Below are 20,503 nucleotides of genomic sequence, written 5' to 3'. Positions count from 1 at the left end.
TTAAAATATATACATCGAATATATCTTTATTAATTTTACTTCCTCTCCAAAACTTGGTGCCCAAAATCCTTAATAACAGCCAGTACAGTCATACCTCGGGTTACTGAAATATACTCAGAATCAAGAGTGGATTTCATGCTCTTTATTCAGCTCATAGTAGTGAGGAAGAATGAATGTTCCCCCAGAATGTCTGCTTTATATACATTATTTACACAATGTACTGCACGTGATTGGCTAATTCCGGGATTCTCCTGTAGGCCAATCAGGTTGCGAATTCACTGGATTGGGTGGCTCCTGCGGACCAATCATACTGCTGCATTGTTCTAGGACCAATCAGACTGCTGCATTCTGAATCCTATTGTTATTGGACCAATCAGACTGCTGCATTCTGAATTCTATTGTTCTACGACCAATCAGACTGCTGCATTTTGGATCCTATTCAACTCAGTATGTAACAGTTACAGACACTTCAGGTTACGTGTTTTCATGTTGCACACTGCACCGAACCCGGAAGTACCATGCACAGAAACGCCAACTTGTGACCCGTGTGTGCGCAGATGCGGTGCTGCGGGTTGAAAACGCTGTGGGTTGTGAACGTGCTTCCTGCACGGATCACGTTCGCAACCTGAGCGTCCACTGTATGAAGACCAAGCAGAACTGTTTGTTTACATTTCTTACGTCATGTTAATACTCCTCTAGTACTGTCATGCTGTCCACACAAGAGGATTGCTGATCTTTTGTGTACAAACTTCAGAAAACCTATAGCTACCTAGGAGAGCTTTCCACGTATGGCACTGCTTTTTTTATCTCCATTTTTAATAAATGTGGTAATATCAAATATAGTTCTGTTTCATCATATTCTCATAATTATAGTAGGGTACAAAGCGAGAATCTGGAAATGTCATCTTTCCTTCTGTAGCTTGTGTCTTCGGTTTTTGCACTGGTAAGCAATGTACTTTTGGTAGCTGTAGTGGTTAAACCGTTTCCACTTTGGAGTGCTGCATATTCTGGATGATTTTTTTCGCCCTGTCTCTTCACCTGTTGAGAAGTTACATAATTTGTTATGACTTCCTTGAAAATAAGTGTGTCCACTGATCTGCTCTTTAACAGATCCATAAAATTTAAATGAATGCATGTTACCATGCTGATATTTATCAACCAAGAATTTTTGCATTGCTGGACATTAACATCCTCTAGCAATTGGAAGGCTGCTTCGAATAAGTGGGTGAATGTAGGTATTTTTCCTAATATATCAATGATGCTCCTTTTGATAGTCCCTTTGGAGCATGGGTAGGCAAACTAAGGCCCGGGGGCCGGATCTGGCCCAATCACCTTCTAAATCCGGCCTGTGGACGGACCGGGAATCAGTGTGTTTTTAGTAGAATGTGTCCTTTTATTTAAAATGCATCTCTGGGTTATTTGTGGTGCCTGCCTGGTGTTTTTAAAAGAATAGAATGTGTGCTTTTGTTTAGAATGAATCTCTGGGTTATTTGTGGGGCATAGGAATTTGTTCATTCCCCACCCCCCAATACAGTCTGGCCTCCCACAAGGTCTGAGGGACAGTGGACCGGCCCCCTGCTGAAAAATTTGCTGACCCCTGCTTTGGAGAAAGTGGTTTCCCACAGGCAGGCTGTGGCTTTGTGCCTGTGTTGGAAAAAAACCTTAAGGAAAACGAGTGTTTTAAAATGTAATGGCTAAGCCACAGCACGTGAGCCGTATCTGACACCCTTGGAGTTTTGTGGCCTGCAAGTCCTTTTTCCTAATTTGAAAGGATCTTTCAGGTTGGTTGGTTGAAGATATTGATTGATTCTATAGGTCCCCTGCTGTAATACCATGGGGACAGTTTTTTGTGATACCCCAAGGGCCTTCCAAAATGTTGTAATTTTAAAAATAATATGTAGATTTTTTTTTTTGCTGTGATTTCAAGAGGTGCTTTCTCTGATTAGTCAAGGTTCCACACATCCTCCCATTTTCAGATTTAAATATGCATTACTGGCTGCTCCTGCGGGTGCTATGACAAAAGGTTTTTGTGTCACCACCTTGTCTCATCAAAATGTGTCCTATAAAAAGAAAGTTTTTGCCACATCAACTTTGAGATGCAGCCTTCAGTGAGGTCACCATGGGCCAATTTGTCCCCCAAAAGTAATGTACAACATAATAATAAAATAGTAAATAAAAGATAAAGTGGGCAAAGAATAGGAATTGTAAGGCGGAGCTAAAACACGGTGGGGAGTGTTTTTCAGCTCAGTAGGTCACATTCCCTTGTGGGTTACCTTCTGCCAGTGGTGGCTGGGGTCAGAGGCAACAGAACTGAGAAGATAAATTCTAGCCATGCAAAAGCCAGAGGTTTTTACGCATATTTGCATGAACACACACACCAAAAAAATCCTCCAGGCTAATAGGATGCATACAAGACGCATTCCAGCCAGGTAAAAGCACCCAAGGAGGACGTAGAATCAGGTTAACAAGTACAGTAGTGGGTGACTGGGGCTTATGGGGAGAAAAGGTATTTAGATACAGTGGTACCTCAGGTTAAGTACTTAATTCGTTCTGGATGTCTGTTCTTAACCTGAAACTGTTCTTAACCTGAAGCACCATTTTAGCTAATGGGGCCTCCTGCTGCTGCCGTGCCGCCGGAGCACGATTTCTATTCTCATCCTGAAGCAAAGTTCTCAACCCGAGGTAATATTTCTGGGTTAGCGGAGTCTGTAACCTGAAGTGTATGTAACCCGAGGTACCACTGTATGGGGAAATGGGGCATGGCCCAGGGATAATCTTGAGTGTCACTTTTGGCTCCTGGGCCTGAGGATCCCCACTTTGTATTTCATTAACTAGATAACAACAATCTAGCAATGGGTAGCAAGAACAGTAATCTTAAATCAGAAACTGGCCTGTGTTGTGTGTGTGTGTTCACTTTGCTTCATCAGATTTATTAAGTGTTATCCTTAGTTGGCTGATGTGTGTATGAAATATTAAACAGAGAAAGTATAAACATAGGTGAAATGGCTGTGGAATGCAAAGAGAGTCTGAAACAATTTATGTACAGTACATTTTAAAATGAGCATATTCAGGCCACTTCCTGCTCCTAATATTTTCCCCCTTCTTGCCACCAGAGGGCAAGCAATGCATCACATTCCGGGTATGGAGAATTGCTCATGCATTACTGTACTTCTTAACATTTATAATAAAAGGTTTTCAAAGGAAATGTTAAACCAATCATTTTTCTTCTCAAAGAGTGCCACTTACTTCTGAGTCCTGAGTGAAACATCTTGTTTTGGCTTCAGGGTGGCAGCGTAAGTATCTGCAGAAAACGTGAACACGGAGCACAGATTTTGCATTTAGCCTGCAATGTCATTTAATGCCTCGTTGTCCTAGTTTTGCTCTGTACATTCTAGTGGTAACTTGGTGTGGCACCACTCTGAACTGAAGGCAAGGGCACCATAGGCTCTGCCACCAACCTGAGGACCAAGAGACGGCAGCCTGGCTCTCAAAGGAGAACATTGTGGCAATATGGAGACCAACACGGCCCCCATCCGTAGGCTAGAAAAGGAGCATATGCAAGAAACGCCCTTCTCCCTTCCCTGTCAGAAAGTACACTGGGTTCCAGCTGCCAGTTTTTCTGAGACTGCAAAACTGAAGAGAAGCCATCCGTCAGGAAACTTGTAAGGACTGCTGGATTGTGTGTGTGCTTAAAAGAGAGGGAGGCCCACATGTCCAGGACAGATGATACTGCTGAGATGATGTAACTTCAATAATTAGTGCCTGGACTCGTTTACTTCCCTCTTTCCTCCCTCTTCTTGTCTCCTCTAGTCTCTCCTTGACTTTTAGATTGAGTGCCTGCAGGCAGGGACTGTTCTGTCCTTTAATTTCCGTACAGCACCTATAAATATTTAGGAGGTTCGTAAGTGACAAATGACAGCAACTTATTCATTAAGACACTCATTTCAAAGCACTTTTTAATCAAGTGCCATTTTAGTCTGGGGCGAAATATTTCCCAGGTACAACAAGCGGACGCTTACCTCTGGCGATAGGAGTCGACTTTGAAAGATAGTGGCATACAGAGTGTTTGATCTCTTTTGGGATGCCATTGAATGGATGTGTCGACTCCAAATCCAACCTGTCCCTGAGCCCCTGAAGAAATAGGCATGGTTTCCTCATTGGAGATGGTAAAGAAACAGAAATGTCTCAGCTGGATCTGTCCATACCAAATACCTTGACGTTTTCTAATTTTTGTTCCTGTTGCTCTTTCCGCACACGTTGGATTTGCCAAGTAGAGTTTAGAGTTTATCTTTCTTCTGGCTCCAGTGCCTGCCTGTGGCCTTGTTTGTTGTGGTAGCCAAGGAAACAGTGACTCGCTTGCAAGCAACACACACACAGAGCGCAAGCGTTTTTCAGTCCAAAAAGCTTCAGCTACCAAGGAAGCTAAATCCGTTATTTTAACTCTTCTAAACTTCACTGCACAGAAGGAAATCCTGCGTTTTATTTTTCGTTCTCAAGAGATAATGTCCTATGGGAATCCTCGTTACATTTGCCCATGTGCGTTCCTAAAACAGTCCATGGCAGTGGCAAATCAGGAAGATAACAGCACTTCTTTGATTGGCTAATCTGTCTCTGCATTTGCTTGTAATTGCGGAGCGCGAGTTAAGAAATAAAGCACATTCTTGACATTACACAAGGAATGGAATCCAGTGATAATGGTGCCCATAGCAACAAGTATAGGCAAACTCATCTCTCCTCCCCTCCCCACCCAGCGGCCCTTATTTTATTTCTTTAAACACTTTGATCCCTTGCAGGCATTGTGTAGAAGATCCTATCTCCCTTCACAAGTAGTTATTAGAGCCAGTTAATGCAAGCAGAATCAAATCCTGTTCTGTGTAGCATGTAGGCGGCAGATGTGCCCACGAGGGGAACTGTGTGTTGGAATAAACCCCTTTCCCAAACTTGCCAGTGGGAAAGGGAGAAGGCTAATCATCCATCACCTGATAAGATATTAAGCTTCTGCTGGAAAATGTTTACTACACCACCCACTTTTACAGCAGTAGGTGAATGGAAGGTTTTAGGTAACCTATATGCATGTGAATGTATCCTGGCTCTGGAAAACCCACAGCTGCTGGGAACCAGCTTTTCCCACCCTTCTAGGAACAACACTGCTACAACTGTCAGTTGTCCTGAAAAGACAAGGGGAAATAACCATTTGTTTCACCACTACCGCCACTGTCTAGTTGCCAGGTGTTATGTACTGAAGTTCTCACCCTGGGCCAGCAGCGGGATACTGTAGATAGTTCAGGTCCACATATGCAAATAAGGAATTGAAAGTGACATTCAGTGATTGGCTAGTTACAGAAAATGGTTACTGTTGCCTTCTAGTGGAGCTCTATATAAGCAGGCTGGCTGAACCCTTCAGTTCAGTTCTGTTGTGGCCTGAGAATAAACAAGAACTGTTTGAAGAATCGCTGTGTTGTCTGATATGACCACCCACAACTTAACATCAGTGTCCTGCCAAACTCGGAATATGCATACCTGCTGCAAAAAGTAAGGCAAGAACTGTTTTGGCTGACAGAAATGTTAGAAAAATGCTGCAAGTGCATGTCATCTCATGTTTTCTTTTCCTTGTAGAACGTATTAAGAACCTCCTCAAAACATTCCCAGCAGGGTATTTAAATGCACTGCCCTGTGCTCCTTTCCTTCAGGAGCAGAATTATTTCAGTGCTTAATGTGCAAGCTTACTGGAGCAATCCAATTATTTTCCTTTGGAGAAAAGCACCACCTGCCTCCTAACTTGACTCCCTTCCAGTATCTGAGCAAAAAGCCGACTGTGCGCTTTTGCAATTTGGGTTGGGCTGAGGGGGAATGGCTTGCCTAAAGTCACCTAGGAAGGTCATGGAAGAAATGGGGACTTTCTGATTCACGGTTTGTGGCCAAGGCTCAGTCCTTCTCTGCCTGCAGCATCTCTCAGTCTTAACTGTTCCTCCAGGCCTTCTGGAAAATGCCAGAAATTTTTCTGGGTGGGTTTGCTGTGGGGGGGGGGAATTGCTGCCCAGCAAGAAATTTGTTGATTGGGCCCCAGAACTCTCATAAGAACATGGAGAGAGCCTTGCAGTTGGGTCAAGGTAATGCATGGAAGTGAAAGCTGGACCATAAAGAAGGCTGATCGCCAAAGAATGGATGCTTTTGAATTCTGGTGCTGGAGGAGACTCCCATGGAGAGTCCCATGGACTGCAAGAAGATCAAACCTCTCCATTCTTAAGGAAATCAACCCTGAGTGCTCACTGGAAGGACAGATCCTGAAGCTGAGACTCCAATACTTTGGCCACCTCATAAGAAGGGAAGACTCCCTGGAAAAGACCCTGATGTTGGGAAAGATGGAGGGCACAAGGAGAAGGGGACGACAGAGGACGAGATGGTTGGACAGTGTTCTCGAAGCTACCAGAATGAGTTTGACCAAACTGCAGGAGGCAGTGGAAGACAGGAGTGCCTGGCGTGCTCTGGTCTATGGGGTCACGAAGAGTCGGACACGACTAAACAACAACAAATGGACCTATATTGTACAGCACTCTGTTCTTATGGGGTCAACCAAATGCCTCTGGCAAGTCAGGACCTGAGTGCAACAGCATTTAACAGAGGCGGCAGAACATAGGCATCATGGCTGGTAACCATTGTTAGCCTTCCCATCCATGAATTTGTCTGTTCTCTTGAAACATCAGTTCTAGCTGGTAACCCCTTAAGCAGTGAGAGAGGAAAATATAAGCAGTGATAAAAATGCCGTTGATGGACAGGAGTCTAGATTACGAAGTGATAAAACCAGGTGAACAATGACATGTCTGGTTTCTCTAGCAACAGGTTTTTACTTTGCCAAGGCAACCATGATTGCCAATGTCATTTGCTAAAATGACCTCAAATAGCTGAAGAGATTTTAGCAGTTATTGGCTGGTGTGGAATCAGAGATTTCCTCTTGAGGTGCGAAGGTATAACCAGTTCATAAAACACAAAAAGCTTGTTTTAGAAAGGTTAAGAGTGTAGCGACTTTATACACTTTGCTGTATAATGCAGAAAAACCCTGCTTGTTTGTTTTTTATCTCACCGTCAATTTATAACCCGTAAATGTAATAGCTTTCCCACTAGATGCTTCTTTTAAAAATTTATGTTAGTATTGCTTGGGGTCATGTTTTTCATCAATTTGTAGTAGATCCGCAATGTAGGGAATTTAATTCCATCTTTCCTGTCCAAACCGACAGGGTTGTCTGCATAAGGCTCTGATCACAAAAAATCTGGAGGGCATATGATGGTATTTGGGAATCTCGTGGAAGGGATGCAGGCAACAGCACTGCGATTTGGATTCACATTTATGCAAGCCAAAAACAGTAGTAGCAGGGCATTTATCCAACTTCAGGAAAATCTAAACTGTCTCTCATTATCCAGTGGAGTCCTTCTCCTCAGATTTACTGGTGGAAGTCTCTTGAAAACCACGTTTTGTAATGTGGATGTTTGCCTCCACAAAATTAATTTTTCCGTTCTGGATTTGTCCCATCACTTCCTGTAGGCAACAAGGAAAACCTTGATCTCTAGAATGCAATTAAAGGGCAGCTATCTAAGTTCAGTAGCGACCGCTTCCTACAAAATTACATTTTCCATATGTGTCTTCCTAGAGAGACATCTGAATCACTGCTGGTTTTTGTATTTTCAAAGGGAATTTCAGCCATTGCTTCTTTGCCCTGGCAAGACTTGTGCTGCAAAGCCTTTCCTCCTCCCAGGAGGGGAGGGGTTGTGAGCGGGAGACGATTCCCGCGTCATGCAGGGGGCGCTCCGCCCCCTGCTTCAACTCCAGGGCTGGTGTGCAACGCCCCTCCCCGGTTGGGCACCCAATAGGGAAGCTCGGCGGGGACGTGGCTTGCTGCTGACACGCAGCCGCGCCAGCCACCCCCACCATTGCACACACATTTTCTCCGAGACACCCACCCTCCACTCCCTTTAGATTAGCTGTTCCTGAGGCTTTGCTATGGACCTCTGGTTGGTCGCCCTGTTTAACCAGGGGGCCTGGTAGGATTTTTTTCCAATTGGCTAAACTGGCCCGGCCTCTTGGTTTTTTTCGCCTACCTCGTAGCTACCGTCACAACTTTTGTGGTATTTGGCGGTTAGGCATTGGAATGTGTTGTTGGTGTTTCAGGGGGCAAGGTGTGGCCATTGCCTTCCCTGACAATTTTGGGTATTCCGCTAAAGGAATCCGGCGGTCGTGGATCCTGTCCGATGCCCGTGTCGCGGGGGGCCATGGCACGACCCTCAGTGACATCAGGAAGAGAGCCTATAGTTGGATTAGCATCAACAGGTTTCCCCTACTGGTGGTTAACCCCTCCTCAGACTCACCCCTCTACGAGTGGGTGGAGTCTAATGTTCCGTGGTCCAATGCCTAAGCCAATACGTTCTCACATGCTGTAATCAATAAAGTTGTGGCCTTTACCTTACCCATTAACCTTACATTCTGTGTCCACGTGTCTTTATTCCCCAAGCGGGGATCGGGTCCTCGAATCACAGTCTGTGATCTTTCTGCACAGAGTACAACCTAAACTAGTGTAAGTCTCCACAACGCCTCAGGCATTCCAACAGCAAACTTGCATCATGGCCATCATTTCTTTTGGTTAATGTGCGGCCAAAACAAGAGTTCAGCTTGAAGTCAAAAGCTTGCTAACTACTATGGCTTTTAAATTAATCCCCCAGTAAAGGTATTATGGTACTGGTCATTTTATTCTAATTTTATTGTGCACACTGCCTAAGAGTTTTACAATTAAGCCATCTGTAAACCTTCCTTAATAAATAAAAAGTACTGCTGTTCACATTTTGCAATGCAAATTTGGAAAGTGGGGCAAAAGAAGTCTGCTTCAACTTATTTATTTGTGGCCTGCACAGGCAAAAATACAAATTACAGTTCTGTCAATAAATAGTCAGAGAAAACTCAAGTTGTAATATTACTTTTATTCTCAGGTTTTCGTCTTGGTGAGAATATTTTTTCTTCTTTTTTTCTTTTTTCTTGTAAAAAAGAAGTCTGTGCTGTAATATGGAGAATTAACAGATAAGCTATAAATATAGCTGCCCCCCCATGCCCCTTGCTGAACAATTACCACCCATGTTACACCAAACACCCCCTTTTTTGGCCTTCCAGAAGTGAATCAAAGATGGGTCAAAGAGAAGAGAATCTTTTGAGGAATTAAAAACAGCACACGTTTTCTTTGGCAGCACTGCGGTGCATATCCAGGAAACAGCTTTTCCTGTCATGGAACCTAGGAATAGAAAACGTGACTGATTCCAAGGGCAATTCTCCAGCAGTTTTAAGAGGAATAGCTTGATTGATTTTTTTGTGCCTCACAGAGCAAAACCTCGCCCTCTTCCCAGAAAAGTCTTCCGCCGATACTACCACAACAGGATCTTGTCAAGACACTCCGCCAGCCAAAATATCTTTTGTCTGGCTGCAGTGTCTGTATTGAAATGTCCTGCATAGCAAAAAATGATTTTTTTAAAAAAAATTATATTTGCTCTTAAAAGTTATCAGACAACCGCAGGGTTTCGCCTCTGCTGCTCCAGTGCGATGTTGCTGAGCATTTTTAGCAAATAGCCTGAAAAACAAGACTGACTAAACGCCACCCATGTTTAGGCTGACATCAGCAAAGAGTCAATCTCCCATTGCTGGCAAAGATCTACTTTAACAGGTGCAAAAAACCCCTTCATTTTGGCCTTGAGAGGGAAAACTCATGTCAAGTTGTGCTCCTCCTTACAGAAGTCAGAGCTACTTAGAAAGTTGCACTGAAGAATGAAGGTACACTTAGAAAACTCATCTCAACTAGTATTTGCCAGAAATTCAGTGGTGCTGAAGCCTGGTTAAGCACTGCTGTTTTGGCACTTTCCCACTGAATGACCAAGTTTTGCTCAAGCCTACTTAAGGCAAACCGAAACAATACATTTCTGAAGCCCAAACTATTTTACTAGGTGATGTGGCACCGAAATCTGCTTGTGAACATCTCCTTACCACATGCCCCTGATGCGCTAAGGTAATTAAGATCTGGGAATGTTCCACTTGAATTCACACTAGACCTGAAATGGCCCACAAGACCCAAAACACAACAGAAAACTGCAGTTAATCCCCCAGTTAACCTTCTTGTACACAACAGTTGTCGAATGGAGTGACTCTGAAGTGGGGGGGAACATCTTTCAACGCACACCGACAAAAATTAGCCACTGGGATTCAAAAGCTCACTCGTAACACCAGACACATGTGTTGATTCATGTCTCCTTTTCAACCACTTTTCAAATGAGGTATATCTTTCCCTCAGCTAAACTTAAAATTCAACAGCTGTTTTTATGATTTCCCCATGGAAATCCACCTCAAAGTTACATGTTAAAATGCCCCTACATTTTTTAAAATGTGATGTTTACTTGTAAAGAGTGGATATTACAGATTGTTGGCTGCATTCTTCAAACAAGGGAATAATCTTGAGGTTTGAGTATTGTGGTTTCCTCTGCTCTATGGCTTTCCTGAACCATTCCAGTAACACCAAAAGCTTCCATCGATGCACTGAAGGTAGAATGTGCTGTAGGTTTGGATGGTGGTGTCATAATTCAGTTTCCTAATCTAGCAAATGTGGCACAAATGCTGCTCTAATGAGGCGCTACCATTATCAGAATGGCTTAAAGTGTAGTGCCATAACTATACATAACTCAGGCGATGTTTAAAGTGGGCCCCAGGCTAATACATTCTTTTGAAAACAAACCACATTTCGTAGGACACTACCACCAATCCTCACCCCAGCATGATGGACATTATGAAAAAAGCCAGCGTGATCCATAGTCGAGAAAAGAAAATTCTGGAACTGAGGTGGTCAACTTCATTGCAACATGAGCTGCATTTTAGCTGCTGGTATTCCAAGTGCTTAATTTCAATACACCGAAGGCAAACAGGGTCTAGCAATAAAGCCCAACCTTTGTGGCACATTGTCACCAATAGTTGAATTGCTTTCTCTAGGCTCCCAAGTGGCTGGAGGACTGAGGTGTGTTGTCCATCTCCACGCTGCTCTTTGCTCCTTGTCAATCATTTCTGCCTCAATTCAATTATTCCCTCTTTTTTCCTGGTCAATTATTCTTGGCATTGTTTAGGCATGAAGGATTCCTGGCTGACTACACGGCTGTCCACTCAACTGGATACTCCACAAATAAAGTTTAACTCAAGCTGTCTTCCCCCTCTCCACCACGTTGACATGTTCCACTCACAAGAGGGAGAAAACTCAAAACCACATTTGCTTCTTTCAAGTACAGCTTCTGTTGTGTGGAGGCACAGGCATTCCCAGAAGAATCCGTGCTAGTGTTTATTTAGGTGGATTTTACCATGAAAGTGCGGTGAAATTGAAGATTGTGTGTTTGTGTGTGTGTGTGTGTGTGCGTGATGTGTGTGTGTGTGCACACAAACCAGGTGTTTAAACAATAGAGACCTACATGCATTGTTTTGACATCACATCCAGAACCCAGCAACTGATTTAGCACAATCTCCACGCTGACCTTTGTACCCAGTGTCAAATTAATTCTAAACTGCATAGATAATTAAAAACTTAGAAAAATAAAGATTAACACTTAAAAAAACTTACACACAAACAAATTGCTGAACAGCAGTGAACTTCAGCAGTGATCTTCTTTCACATTTGACAGACTTGGAAACAGAGTGCCCCCGATACTGCTGTCATCAACGGCAGCTGCGGCTTTTAAACTGCACATTGAACATAATCCCTGAGAAGTTTTTCATCCTACTCTGTTGGCAAGCAGCTCATCGCTAGAGAATGATCCTGAGGCTGAGGGTCGAGTGATGAATCCTTTAGTCCACCATTCATCTGCAACTTAATATATTACTTCAAAAACCATTTCACTTCTGGGGTTAAGTTATATGCTCAGTCCCTGGGAAAGCATCCATCTGAAGAGGTATTTTCCAGTTTTGATTTTGCGTCCTTTTCCACAGCACATTACAGCCACAGAATTATTAATTTCTTCCTATGGGGAAACTAAAAGAAAGAACAAGAGGAAGTTTATATACAAGAAGCAAGTCATAAATATTCCACATATTCATAATTGTCATTAGGGCTGTCTTTAGCCGATGTGGGGCTGGGGTGCCCAGAGCCCCCAAATTACCACAGATAGTGTTGGGGTGGCCGTAGCTGCGCACTGCCAGCCATGGGGGGTGGGGCACAACTCTCCCCCATGCCGCTGTGGGAGAGTGATCCCCACAGAGGCTTGGGAGTTAAGTTGCGCCCCTCCCAAGCCTCCTCGGGAGAAGAGCCATCCTTGCAAAGGCTTGGGAGGGAAACTGCGCGCCCGCCAGCCTTATGGTTGGCAGGGCACAGCTGGCAGGCATGCAGGGAAAGGGGAGGCCGCCAGGAAAGCCGCACAGCTCCCCCACTTGCTGGGGCGCCCCTGAGAGGCCGACACCCTGGCGCAACGCACCACTAAGCACTATGGGAAAGACGGCTCTGATTGGCACAAGCAGAGCATTGCCTTTGAAGAGCAAAACTTCTCACATTATACTTCTCAAAGAAATTAGGGGGTCTATCCATCAGACAAGGCTAATGTCCCCATTTGTTCAAACTTGGGAAGTTACCAGGAAGACTTAGGCAAACACCCCATTACAGTTTCTATAGAACAGTGTTAAGGAGATGTAAAACCAATTCAAAACACACACACACACCTCTCCAAAACCACTTTTTTGTTTTTAGCATTCTCAGATAATGCTCACAGATCCCAGTTGCAGTCTCAGCTAAGGGTGCGTAGGGTTGTCCATCTTGAGTTTTAAAATAAGCCCTGTAATACTCTTCCGCCTGTTTGCGCCTGTATCAGTAGCTGGAGTGCAACTCACATGCTGCTGGTAGATAGCGATGCATTCTCTGCCAGGCCTGGGATGACCCAAGTCCTTTAGTAAACCACTCGCATATCTAGTTTCTGCTATCTTGGTAACTAATGTTTCCTGGATTTCCACATAGCTCAGCAGTCTTGTTAGTGCTGAGTTGCTGACTCAAGGAAGTTCCGACCAAAACTGACGGAGGGCCCAATAAAGACTATTCTCAGCGAAGCAGCAAAAAGAGAAGAAGTCATCGTTTGCTCCCCAGGCCTCTAAAGGACGGCCAAACAGAACCCAACCAACAGGAGGAAGAACGCTTCTTGTCTGCAGAGCAACTAGCCTACATTCCATAGCAAGCCTTTTCCTTTCTCCAAAGAAGCTCAAGGGGCTTTTAGGAGCTTATAATCAATATCCAGCTGATCCCTGATCCAGACCTTCTTATCCAGATTTTGTGGTGTTATAACTCTGCCTTGCTGAGATTTACTCAACTCCCTCCCTCCCTGCTGCCTCCAACACATTGAAGACAGCAAGCAGATGGAAGCCAGCCTTCAAATTCGCCTCCAAAGCAAACATAATTTGTGCAGGAAGAGATTGTTCCCTTCAGATTAAACTGAAGACAAGAGCATGTTTTTTAACAGGGGAAAGACTGTTCATACAGTTGAAGATACAGTGGTGCCTCGCAAGACGAAATTAATCCGTTCCGTGAGGCTCTTCGTATAGCGGTTTTTTCGTCTTGCGAAGCAAGCCCATTGACAGATTAGCAGATTAGCGCTATTAGCGGTTTAGCGGCTTTTAGCAGATCAGGTGATAAGCGGCTTAGCGGCTTAGGAAAAGGGGGGGGGGGAAGGGGAAAAAACCCACAGGAACTCGCAAGACATTTCGTCTTGCGAAGCAAGCCCATAGGGAAATTCGTTTTGCGAAGTGCCTCCAAAATGGAAAACTCTTTCGTCTAGCGGGTTTTCCGTCTTGCGAGGCGTTCGTCTTGCGGGGCACCACTGTACTTGAATAAGAAGCATGTAGTTTGTGGCTAGCTGAAGCTCACAAACTGGGATACAGATTTGTCCCCACTCCTGCTCACCAGATCGTAGAGTTGGAAGGGGTCCTAAGGGTCATCTAGTCCAACCCCCTGCAATGAAGGAATCTCAACTGGATCACACATGACAGATGACCACCCAACCGTCATGTATCAGCAGATATGGCAAGCCTGTGGTGCTCCAAATGTTGATGAACTACAACTCCCATCTTCCCCGTCCATTTGTCATGCTTGCTGGAACTAATGGGAGTTGTAGTTCAGCAAATATCTGGTGGGCCAAAGATCCCCCAGCCTTGCTCTCCTGTCACCCATTTCCCTCTGCTTCAATGAAATCAATTCACCGTATTTTTCGCTCTATAAGACGCACCAGACCACAAGACGCACCTAGTTTTTGGAGGAGGAAAACAAGAAAAAAAATATTCTGAATCTCAGAAGCCAGAACAGCAAGAGGGATCGCTGCGCAGTGAAAGCAGCAATCCCTCTTGCTGTTCTGGCTTCTGGGATAGCTGCGCAGCCTGCATTCGCTCCATAAGACGCACACACATTTCCCCTTACTTTTTAGGAGGGAAAAAGTGAGTCTTAGAGAGCAAAAAATACGGTAAGTATTTCTGTTCCAAATAATTTATGAAGGAAGGAGGGATGCAATTTATATACAAATATTACTTTCTTCTTCTTCTTGCTGCTATGTGATATTAGTGTGTTGGTTTTATATCTGATTGGATTTAGCCGATTACGTTCGTGTGATTTTATATGCACTTTAATCTACCGTAGAACCTTTTTAAAGGCCGAAGGGCAGGGTGCAATTTTACCATTGTTATGGGTGAGAACCACATGATTCATCAGTATGTGCAAGTACACGCTTAGAGAAAGGTCACGGTTATTCTTCAACAAGCAAAACGAAGCAGTGAAATCTGCATTTGTTGCGCGTTTCGGTGAACTGATGTCAAGCATTTATTAGTGAGAATTTTCTCCCCATCTCACCTGCCAGCTCCACCACCCTCCCCACAAACGAAGCCAGGATATACGAAACATTTAAATTATTCTCGAGGACAAAAGAGATCCACTTCTGTCTGCAGACAACAAAGGTTTCTGATCCCCAGAACTATACCAGGCTAACAAGACAAACTAAGCTTGCAGCTAAACTAGCCAGATATGTATCTGCACACGAGCGCAGAACAAAAAGGCTGAGTAGACTTAGCTGACATTTTTGCTTTCCTTTCATGTGAGCAATTTCATTACACAGTCATGAATTTTTCTCCACCGCATTCATTTCCCCGCCCTCAATTGTACTGGTTATAAAGCAAGCGTCTAACTTTCAGATAATAATTAGGAATTATTAAATGTAGGGTTGTAAAGTTGTATCCAACCCACTTAATCAACAAATGCTTTAATTAGTAGGTGACAATTTTAAGCGAAAGGGGCGGCACATTTTAAATGGGTGGGGCTGCCTATAAGGAGCTTTGTGCAGAGGTCATTTTGCTCTTGGCATTGCTGTCATACGGATGCTCTTACTTCTCAACACTTAATAGCTTTTGCTTCTTTAATTCTACTTTTTTTTTTTTACTTCATTATCTCAAAAAGCACTTAGTGAAGTTTCAGTAGTATACAAAATTAGTTAAATGTACTAGATTGTAGGGACGTGGGTGGCACTGTGGGTTAAACCACAGAGCCTAGGACTTGCCGATCAGAAGGTCGGCGGTTCGAACCCCCGCGACGGGGTGAGCTCCCATTGCTCAGTCCCTGCTCCTGCCAACCTAGCAGTTCAAAAGCACGTCAAAGTGCAAGTACATCAAAGTAAAGCGAGATGAGCGCCGCAACCCCAGAGTCGGCCACGACTGGACCTAATGGTCAGGGGTCCCTTTACCTTTTTACTAGATTGTAAGTTTATGGGCAGGGCTTGCCTTTCGTTTTTAATTTTTGTACCCTACCTTTGTACATAGTATTATTATTAAACTGATGACCTAAGCAGCCAGTCATTAAAAGGCAGACAATTAAACAACTAAAATGCTGGAATCTGAGAGATGGAGGATGTGGCATTCAACAATATGTTGGTTTTCTGTCTATTTTGAAATAAAAAGGAGAAAAAATTAATCAAACTGTGCCCCAAATTGAGCTGTTTTATGGAATGAAATGGCTATGCTTTTCTTCCTTTTACCTCAACCAGTAATATATTTGTAATAAGCAGCAAGCCATGACAGTATCAAAACAAAAGACAGTTGTTTAATTTTGCTAAGGAAGGTTAATTTGGGAACAGATTTTTTGTTCTGTTGCTACTTAAAGAGTTACTATAATAATCAATGTTATCCCTAACTGTAGAATTTGCCAAGGAATGGGTGGCGCTGTGGGTTAAACCACAGAGCCTAGGACTTGCTGATCAGAAGGTCGGCGGTTCGAATCCCCGCAATGGGGTGAGCTCCCGGTGCTCGGTCCCTGCTCCTGCCAACCTAGCAGTTCAAAAGCACATCAAAATGCAAGTTGATAAATAGGTACTGCTCCAGCGGTAAGGTAAACAGCTTTTCCGTGCACTGCTCTGGTTCGCCAGAAGCGGCTTAGTCATGCTGGCCACATGACCCAGAAGCTGTACGCCGGCTCCCTCGGCCAATAAAGCGAGATGAGCGCCACAACCCCAGTATCAGTCACGACTGGACCTAATAGTCAGGGGTCCCTTTACCTTTACCTTTAAAATGTTATGACCAGCCAAAGGTATTCCTCAAGGAAATACCAAGAGCTTGTGAGCAAAACACAGCAATCAGTAACATTACTAGAGAGAAAAATTAACTGAAAAGCCAGAGCCAGTTATATTGTGGTTATTTTGGACCCCAATCATTATCCGACGAAATATTTTATCTCAGGCTCGTTCACACATCCACGTATTATCACCTGGACTCTTACAAGACTCTTTAGTTAAAATCGTGAATGGACTATTTCCACTGAAAAGTACTGTTTAGAGTTGACAGTGGTAACGTGACAATTTCTACCTGCAATTATTGTCTCCAAGAGCTCACACACAAAAATAAACAAGTGATCTTTCTATGTTGTATGTAAACTTGCCCTGGAAACAAAGTGCAACCCTTAAACCCAGTGGCATGGGGGGGGGGCAGAGGGACAGTTGTCCCAGGCGCAAAATTGTTAGGGGTGCAAAATTTCTGCCTCCGTACAGCTGTGTGCTTCCATTGCTGGGCTCTGTTGAAAACAGCTTCTCTGTGTGAACCAGGAAGTGACCTCTCCAGACAACAGGAATGACTCTTCTTTTCTTATCTCTGTGGCTGTAATCTCCTGGGTGGCGTTGTTAGGCAGTTGAATGTGCATGCATACTCTGTCCATTTCCTTCCCTCCCCCGCCCACTCTGTGTGGCCCCGGGCAGTGGCAACCCACGCTACACCACCACTGCTTAAGCCATCTTTCATATTGCTTTAATGGCAATCAAGAGATTAGCAGAGAAACAAACTAAGGATATTTTCATTGCAAGAATGGCAGGTCTCTTCCCTGCAGAAAAGGCCGACTGCAGGTGCCTTGCCCTTGCAAACCCAGAGTAAGCCCTGAAGAACACAATGACAAAGTCAAAACTTACCCAAGTTACCAGCAGTGCCTTTTCAGCAGATATATCTTTCAGCGACAGCTGAAGAGCGACCACACCGAGAACAACCTTACATTCACCAATGGGTCCAAACAAGTGCACAATACAGGTCCACAGAGTTCTCAATCCCAGCGCATCGCCGTCAGTCAACAATGCTCTCGTTTCCGTGCTTACGAAGCAATTAAAACCACCCAGAGTTTTCAGACTGTCGTGTATAAAAGTTCCAAGAGCAGCACAGGATAAGGATGCTTTGCTGTGTTTCTTGCTTCAATAAGCCTCTGGACAAAGTTCTTGGAAACATACCACTCCAACCCCTGCCGATGGTAAGGATCAATTCAGGCAGGCTACAGAGTTGTGTCCACCCCAGCGCACAGCCTTTCGGCACACCTGCTCCCATTAATCTGCGTGTTTGAAGAAGACAAAACAGAAAGTCTCAAGGTTCATGGTGCTAAGGATTCACCTTCTCTGTACCATAATAAACTTATCCTGCATCTGTACATGTCTAGCATCTTCATCTAATACTTTGTTTGTTGCTTTATCTAGCCCGGGGCAACCCAAAGCGACTTACAACCAGACAGACAGATAATAGACCCTACATAGATTCATTAAAAAACCAAGAGGAAAGAGAAATACATTAAAAACATCTCACCCACTTCTAGAAGGCCACAGTTAAAGGACAGAGGCCTGGTTATACAAGAAGGTTTTTAGGAAAGTATTTAGGAAAGCTGTTTGTTTGCTGTGCATCTGGACATGCCTTTAGATAAAAAGGTAAAGGTACCCCTGCCCGTACGGGTTGTGCGCTCATCTCACTCTATAGGCCGGGAGCCAGCGCTGTCCGCAGACACTTCCGGGTCACGTGGCCAGTGTGACAAGCTGCATCTGGCGAGCCAGCGCAGCACATGGAACGCCGTTTACCTTCCTGCTAGTAAGCGGTCCCTATTTATCTACTTGCACCCGGGGGTGCTTTCGAACTGCTAGGTTGGCAGGCGCTGGGACCACACGACGGGAGCTCACCCCGCCGCGGGGATTCAAACCGCTGACCTTTCGATCGGCAAGTCCTAGGCGCTGAGGCTTTTACCCACAGCGGCACCCGCGTCCATGCCTTTAGATACTGCCAACCAAATTTTGCATCATGGTTCCTGAGCTCAAGGAGCACATTTCTGCCTGTTTGGATATAATTGGACACCATTTTGAATAAAGATTGTGGACTGGACCTTTCAAAACTGTACTGATTTTTTGCTTTCTTAAAATTCCTGAGCAATTCCAGGTACGAGGTTGCTAGTGTCAAAATGTATTTGACAGGCAAATCTACTGTGAATCTCAGTGGAGAATAACAGGACAATGTATTGGTTGATTTTATTAAAACCCAACCTTACTTAAGCTTATTAAAATCTAAATATGCACAAAGCCATTCCATAATGTTGCAATTTGAATAATGATCAACCATCAAGTTGCAGCATTATTTTTTAAATTCATAGATAATTTTATTAGGAGGATTTTATGGGTTGGTGCATCGAAAACACAGGACACTAGTAGGATCTTCGGACTTATTGACAGTTAAAACTGAATGTAAGTCACCTAGAGACAGCTCTGTGTTAGGCAATTACCAAATTTATTATTTACTTAACAATGGCTTCATAATTTATTTAATAACGGCTTTAATAGTTTTATAAGTCCTGGTACGTTATGGGATTGAACAAACATTTATTATAAATGAGCAGCTGAAGCAAACAAACCTACGTTTGCTTTGGAGGATATTTTGAAACGGTTTCAGAACTGCAACTTGCTTAATCCCAAATCTAAACTGGACACTACTTGCCCACTCTGTGTGTTACTGACAAAGTTCTTTCATGCACATATCAGCAGAGCAGTGTGGGCGCTGGTTCTCATTCAAAAATAAACCATGTGCCGCTAACTGCGAGATGCTCCTTAGTGAGGCTTTTTTTCTGCCGTGGTTGATGTTTGCCCAAAACAGCGGATTTCAAAAGCACAGACAAACGGAAGCTTTTAAGGTGTAAATTCTGCAACATAAATAAACAAATCAAGGAACCCTCGTAAAATACTCACCCTCCACCAAAATTCAGCTTTGCTATAGCAATGTAGCCTAAAAAAACAAAAACCCAACACTTGCAAATACTTTCACATTCACTAAAGGAAAACCACATAGCTGTACCTTTATTTCCCAAGCTGTGTTGTCCAGGTCCCACCAGTAATCAGAAACATCTCTGGGCTGTACATTTCCAAAAATGCTTAGGAAGGGCTTGTTCGATTAAGGGGTGTTTGGTGTGTCCTTATATGGGGGCAAAGGCAGGTGTCTTCCAGAAGTTACTTGGAACAAGGGCTGATCACTGTCGGTGTAGGGGGGTAAACCAGAGCCACATTCACTCGCTCGTTACCGTTCTTCGGACAGATGATCTCAGTCACTCCTTCTGGCCTGGGCTGACTCAGCAATTCTCCTGCGGAAAACAAGGTAGAGGGTGTTAAGACAACCACGACACATCTTGCTTCAGGTTTCGAGTCACAAGAAAGGTAAGTTCCCAAGCATGGATAAGGAAAACACAACTCAAGCGATCATTAACTGCTTGAAGAGAAGTAAGGTAAAGGTAAAGGGACCCCTGACCATTAGGTCCAGTCGTGGCCGACTCTGGGGTTGCGGCGCTCATCTCGCTTTATTGGCCGAGGAAGCCGACGTACATCTTCCGGGTCATGTGGCAAGCATGACTAAGCCGCTTCTGGCAAACCAGAGCAGCGCACGGAAACGCCGTTTACCTTCCCGCCGGAGCGGTACCTATTTATCTACTTGCACTTTGATGTGCTTTCGAACTGCTAGGTTGGCAGGAGCAGGGACCGAGCAACGGGAGCTTACCCCGTCGCAGGGATTCAAACCACTGACCTTCTGATCGGCAAGTCCTAGGCTCTGTGGTTTAACCCACAGCGCCACCCGCGTCCCTCTTTTGAAGAGAAGTAGCGTAATGCAAAAATGTCACCCGACACAATTATCGTATTGACAAACTGAACATCTGAAGGATTA

General features: G+C 44.2%; 1 protein-coding gene and 1 long non-coding RNA gene across 2 annotated transcripts in view; both read right to left on the bottom strand.

The window, feature by feature from the left end:
- Positions 1–555: 555 nt before the first annotated feature.
- Positions 556–4,653, bottom strand: LOC310834541. The gene is made up of 3 exons (XR_014559299.1): positions 4,020–4,653; positions 3,247–3,301; positions 556–1,038 (listed from the first exon to the last, which is right to left on the bottom strand). It is a non-coding gene; the product is annotated as an uncharacterized lncRNA (long non-coding RNA).
- Positions 4,654–8,952: 4,299 nt separating this feature from the next.
- Positions 8,953–20,503, bottom strand: part of MFHAS1 (multifunctional ROCO family signaling regulator 1) — a 54,269-nt gene continuing 42,718 nt past the window's right edge. The window contains exons 2-4 of the mRNA XM_083718548.1: positions 19,646–19,928; positions 17,467–17,873; positions 8,953–12,032 (exon numbers count right to left, since the gene is read on the bottom strand). Of these exons, the coding sequence (XP_083574674.1) occupies positions 19,798–19,928 (131 nt within the window). The 3' untranslated portion in view covers positions 8,953–12,032; positions 17,467–17,873; positions 19,646–19,797. The remainder of the gene's footprint in view (positions 12,033–17,466; positions 17,874–19,645; positions 19,929–20,503) is intronic.

The sequence above is a fragment of the Podarcis gaigeae genome (assembly GCF_964106915.1).
Source record: "Podarcis gaigeae genome assembly, chromosome: 17".
NCBI classification, from domain to species: domain Eukaryota; kingdom Metazoa; phylum Chordata; class Lepidosauria; order Squamata; family Lacertidae; genus Podarcis; species Podarcis gaigeae.
Note: the sequence above shows the minus strand (reverse complement) of the source record. Positions and strands in the feature narration are given on the sequence as shown.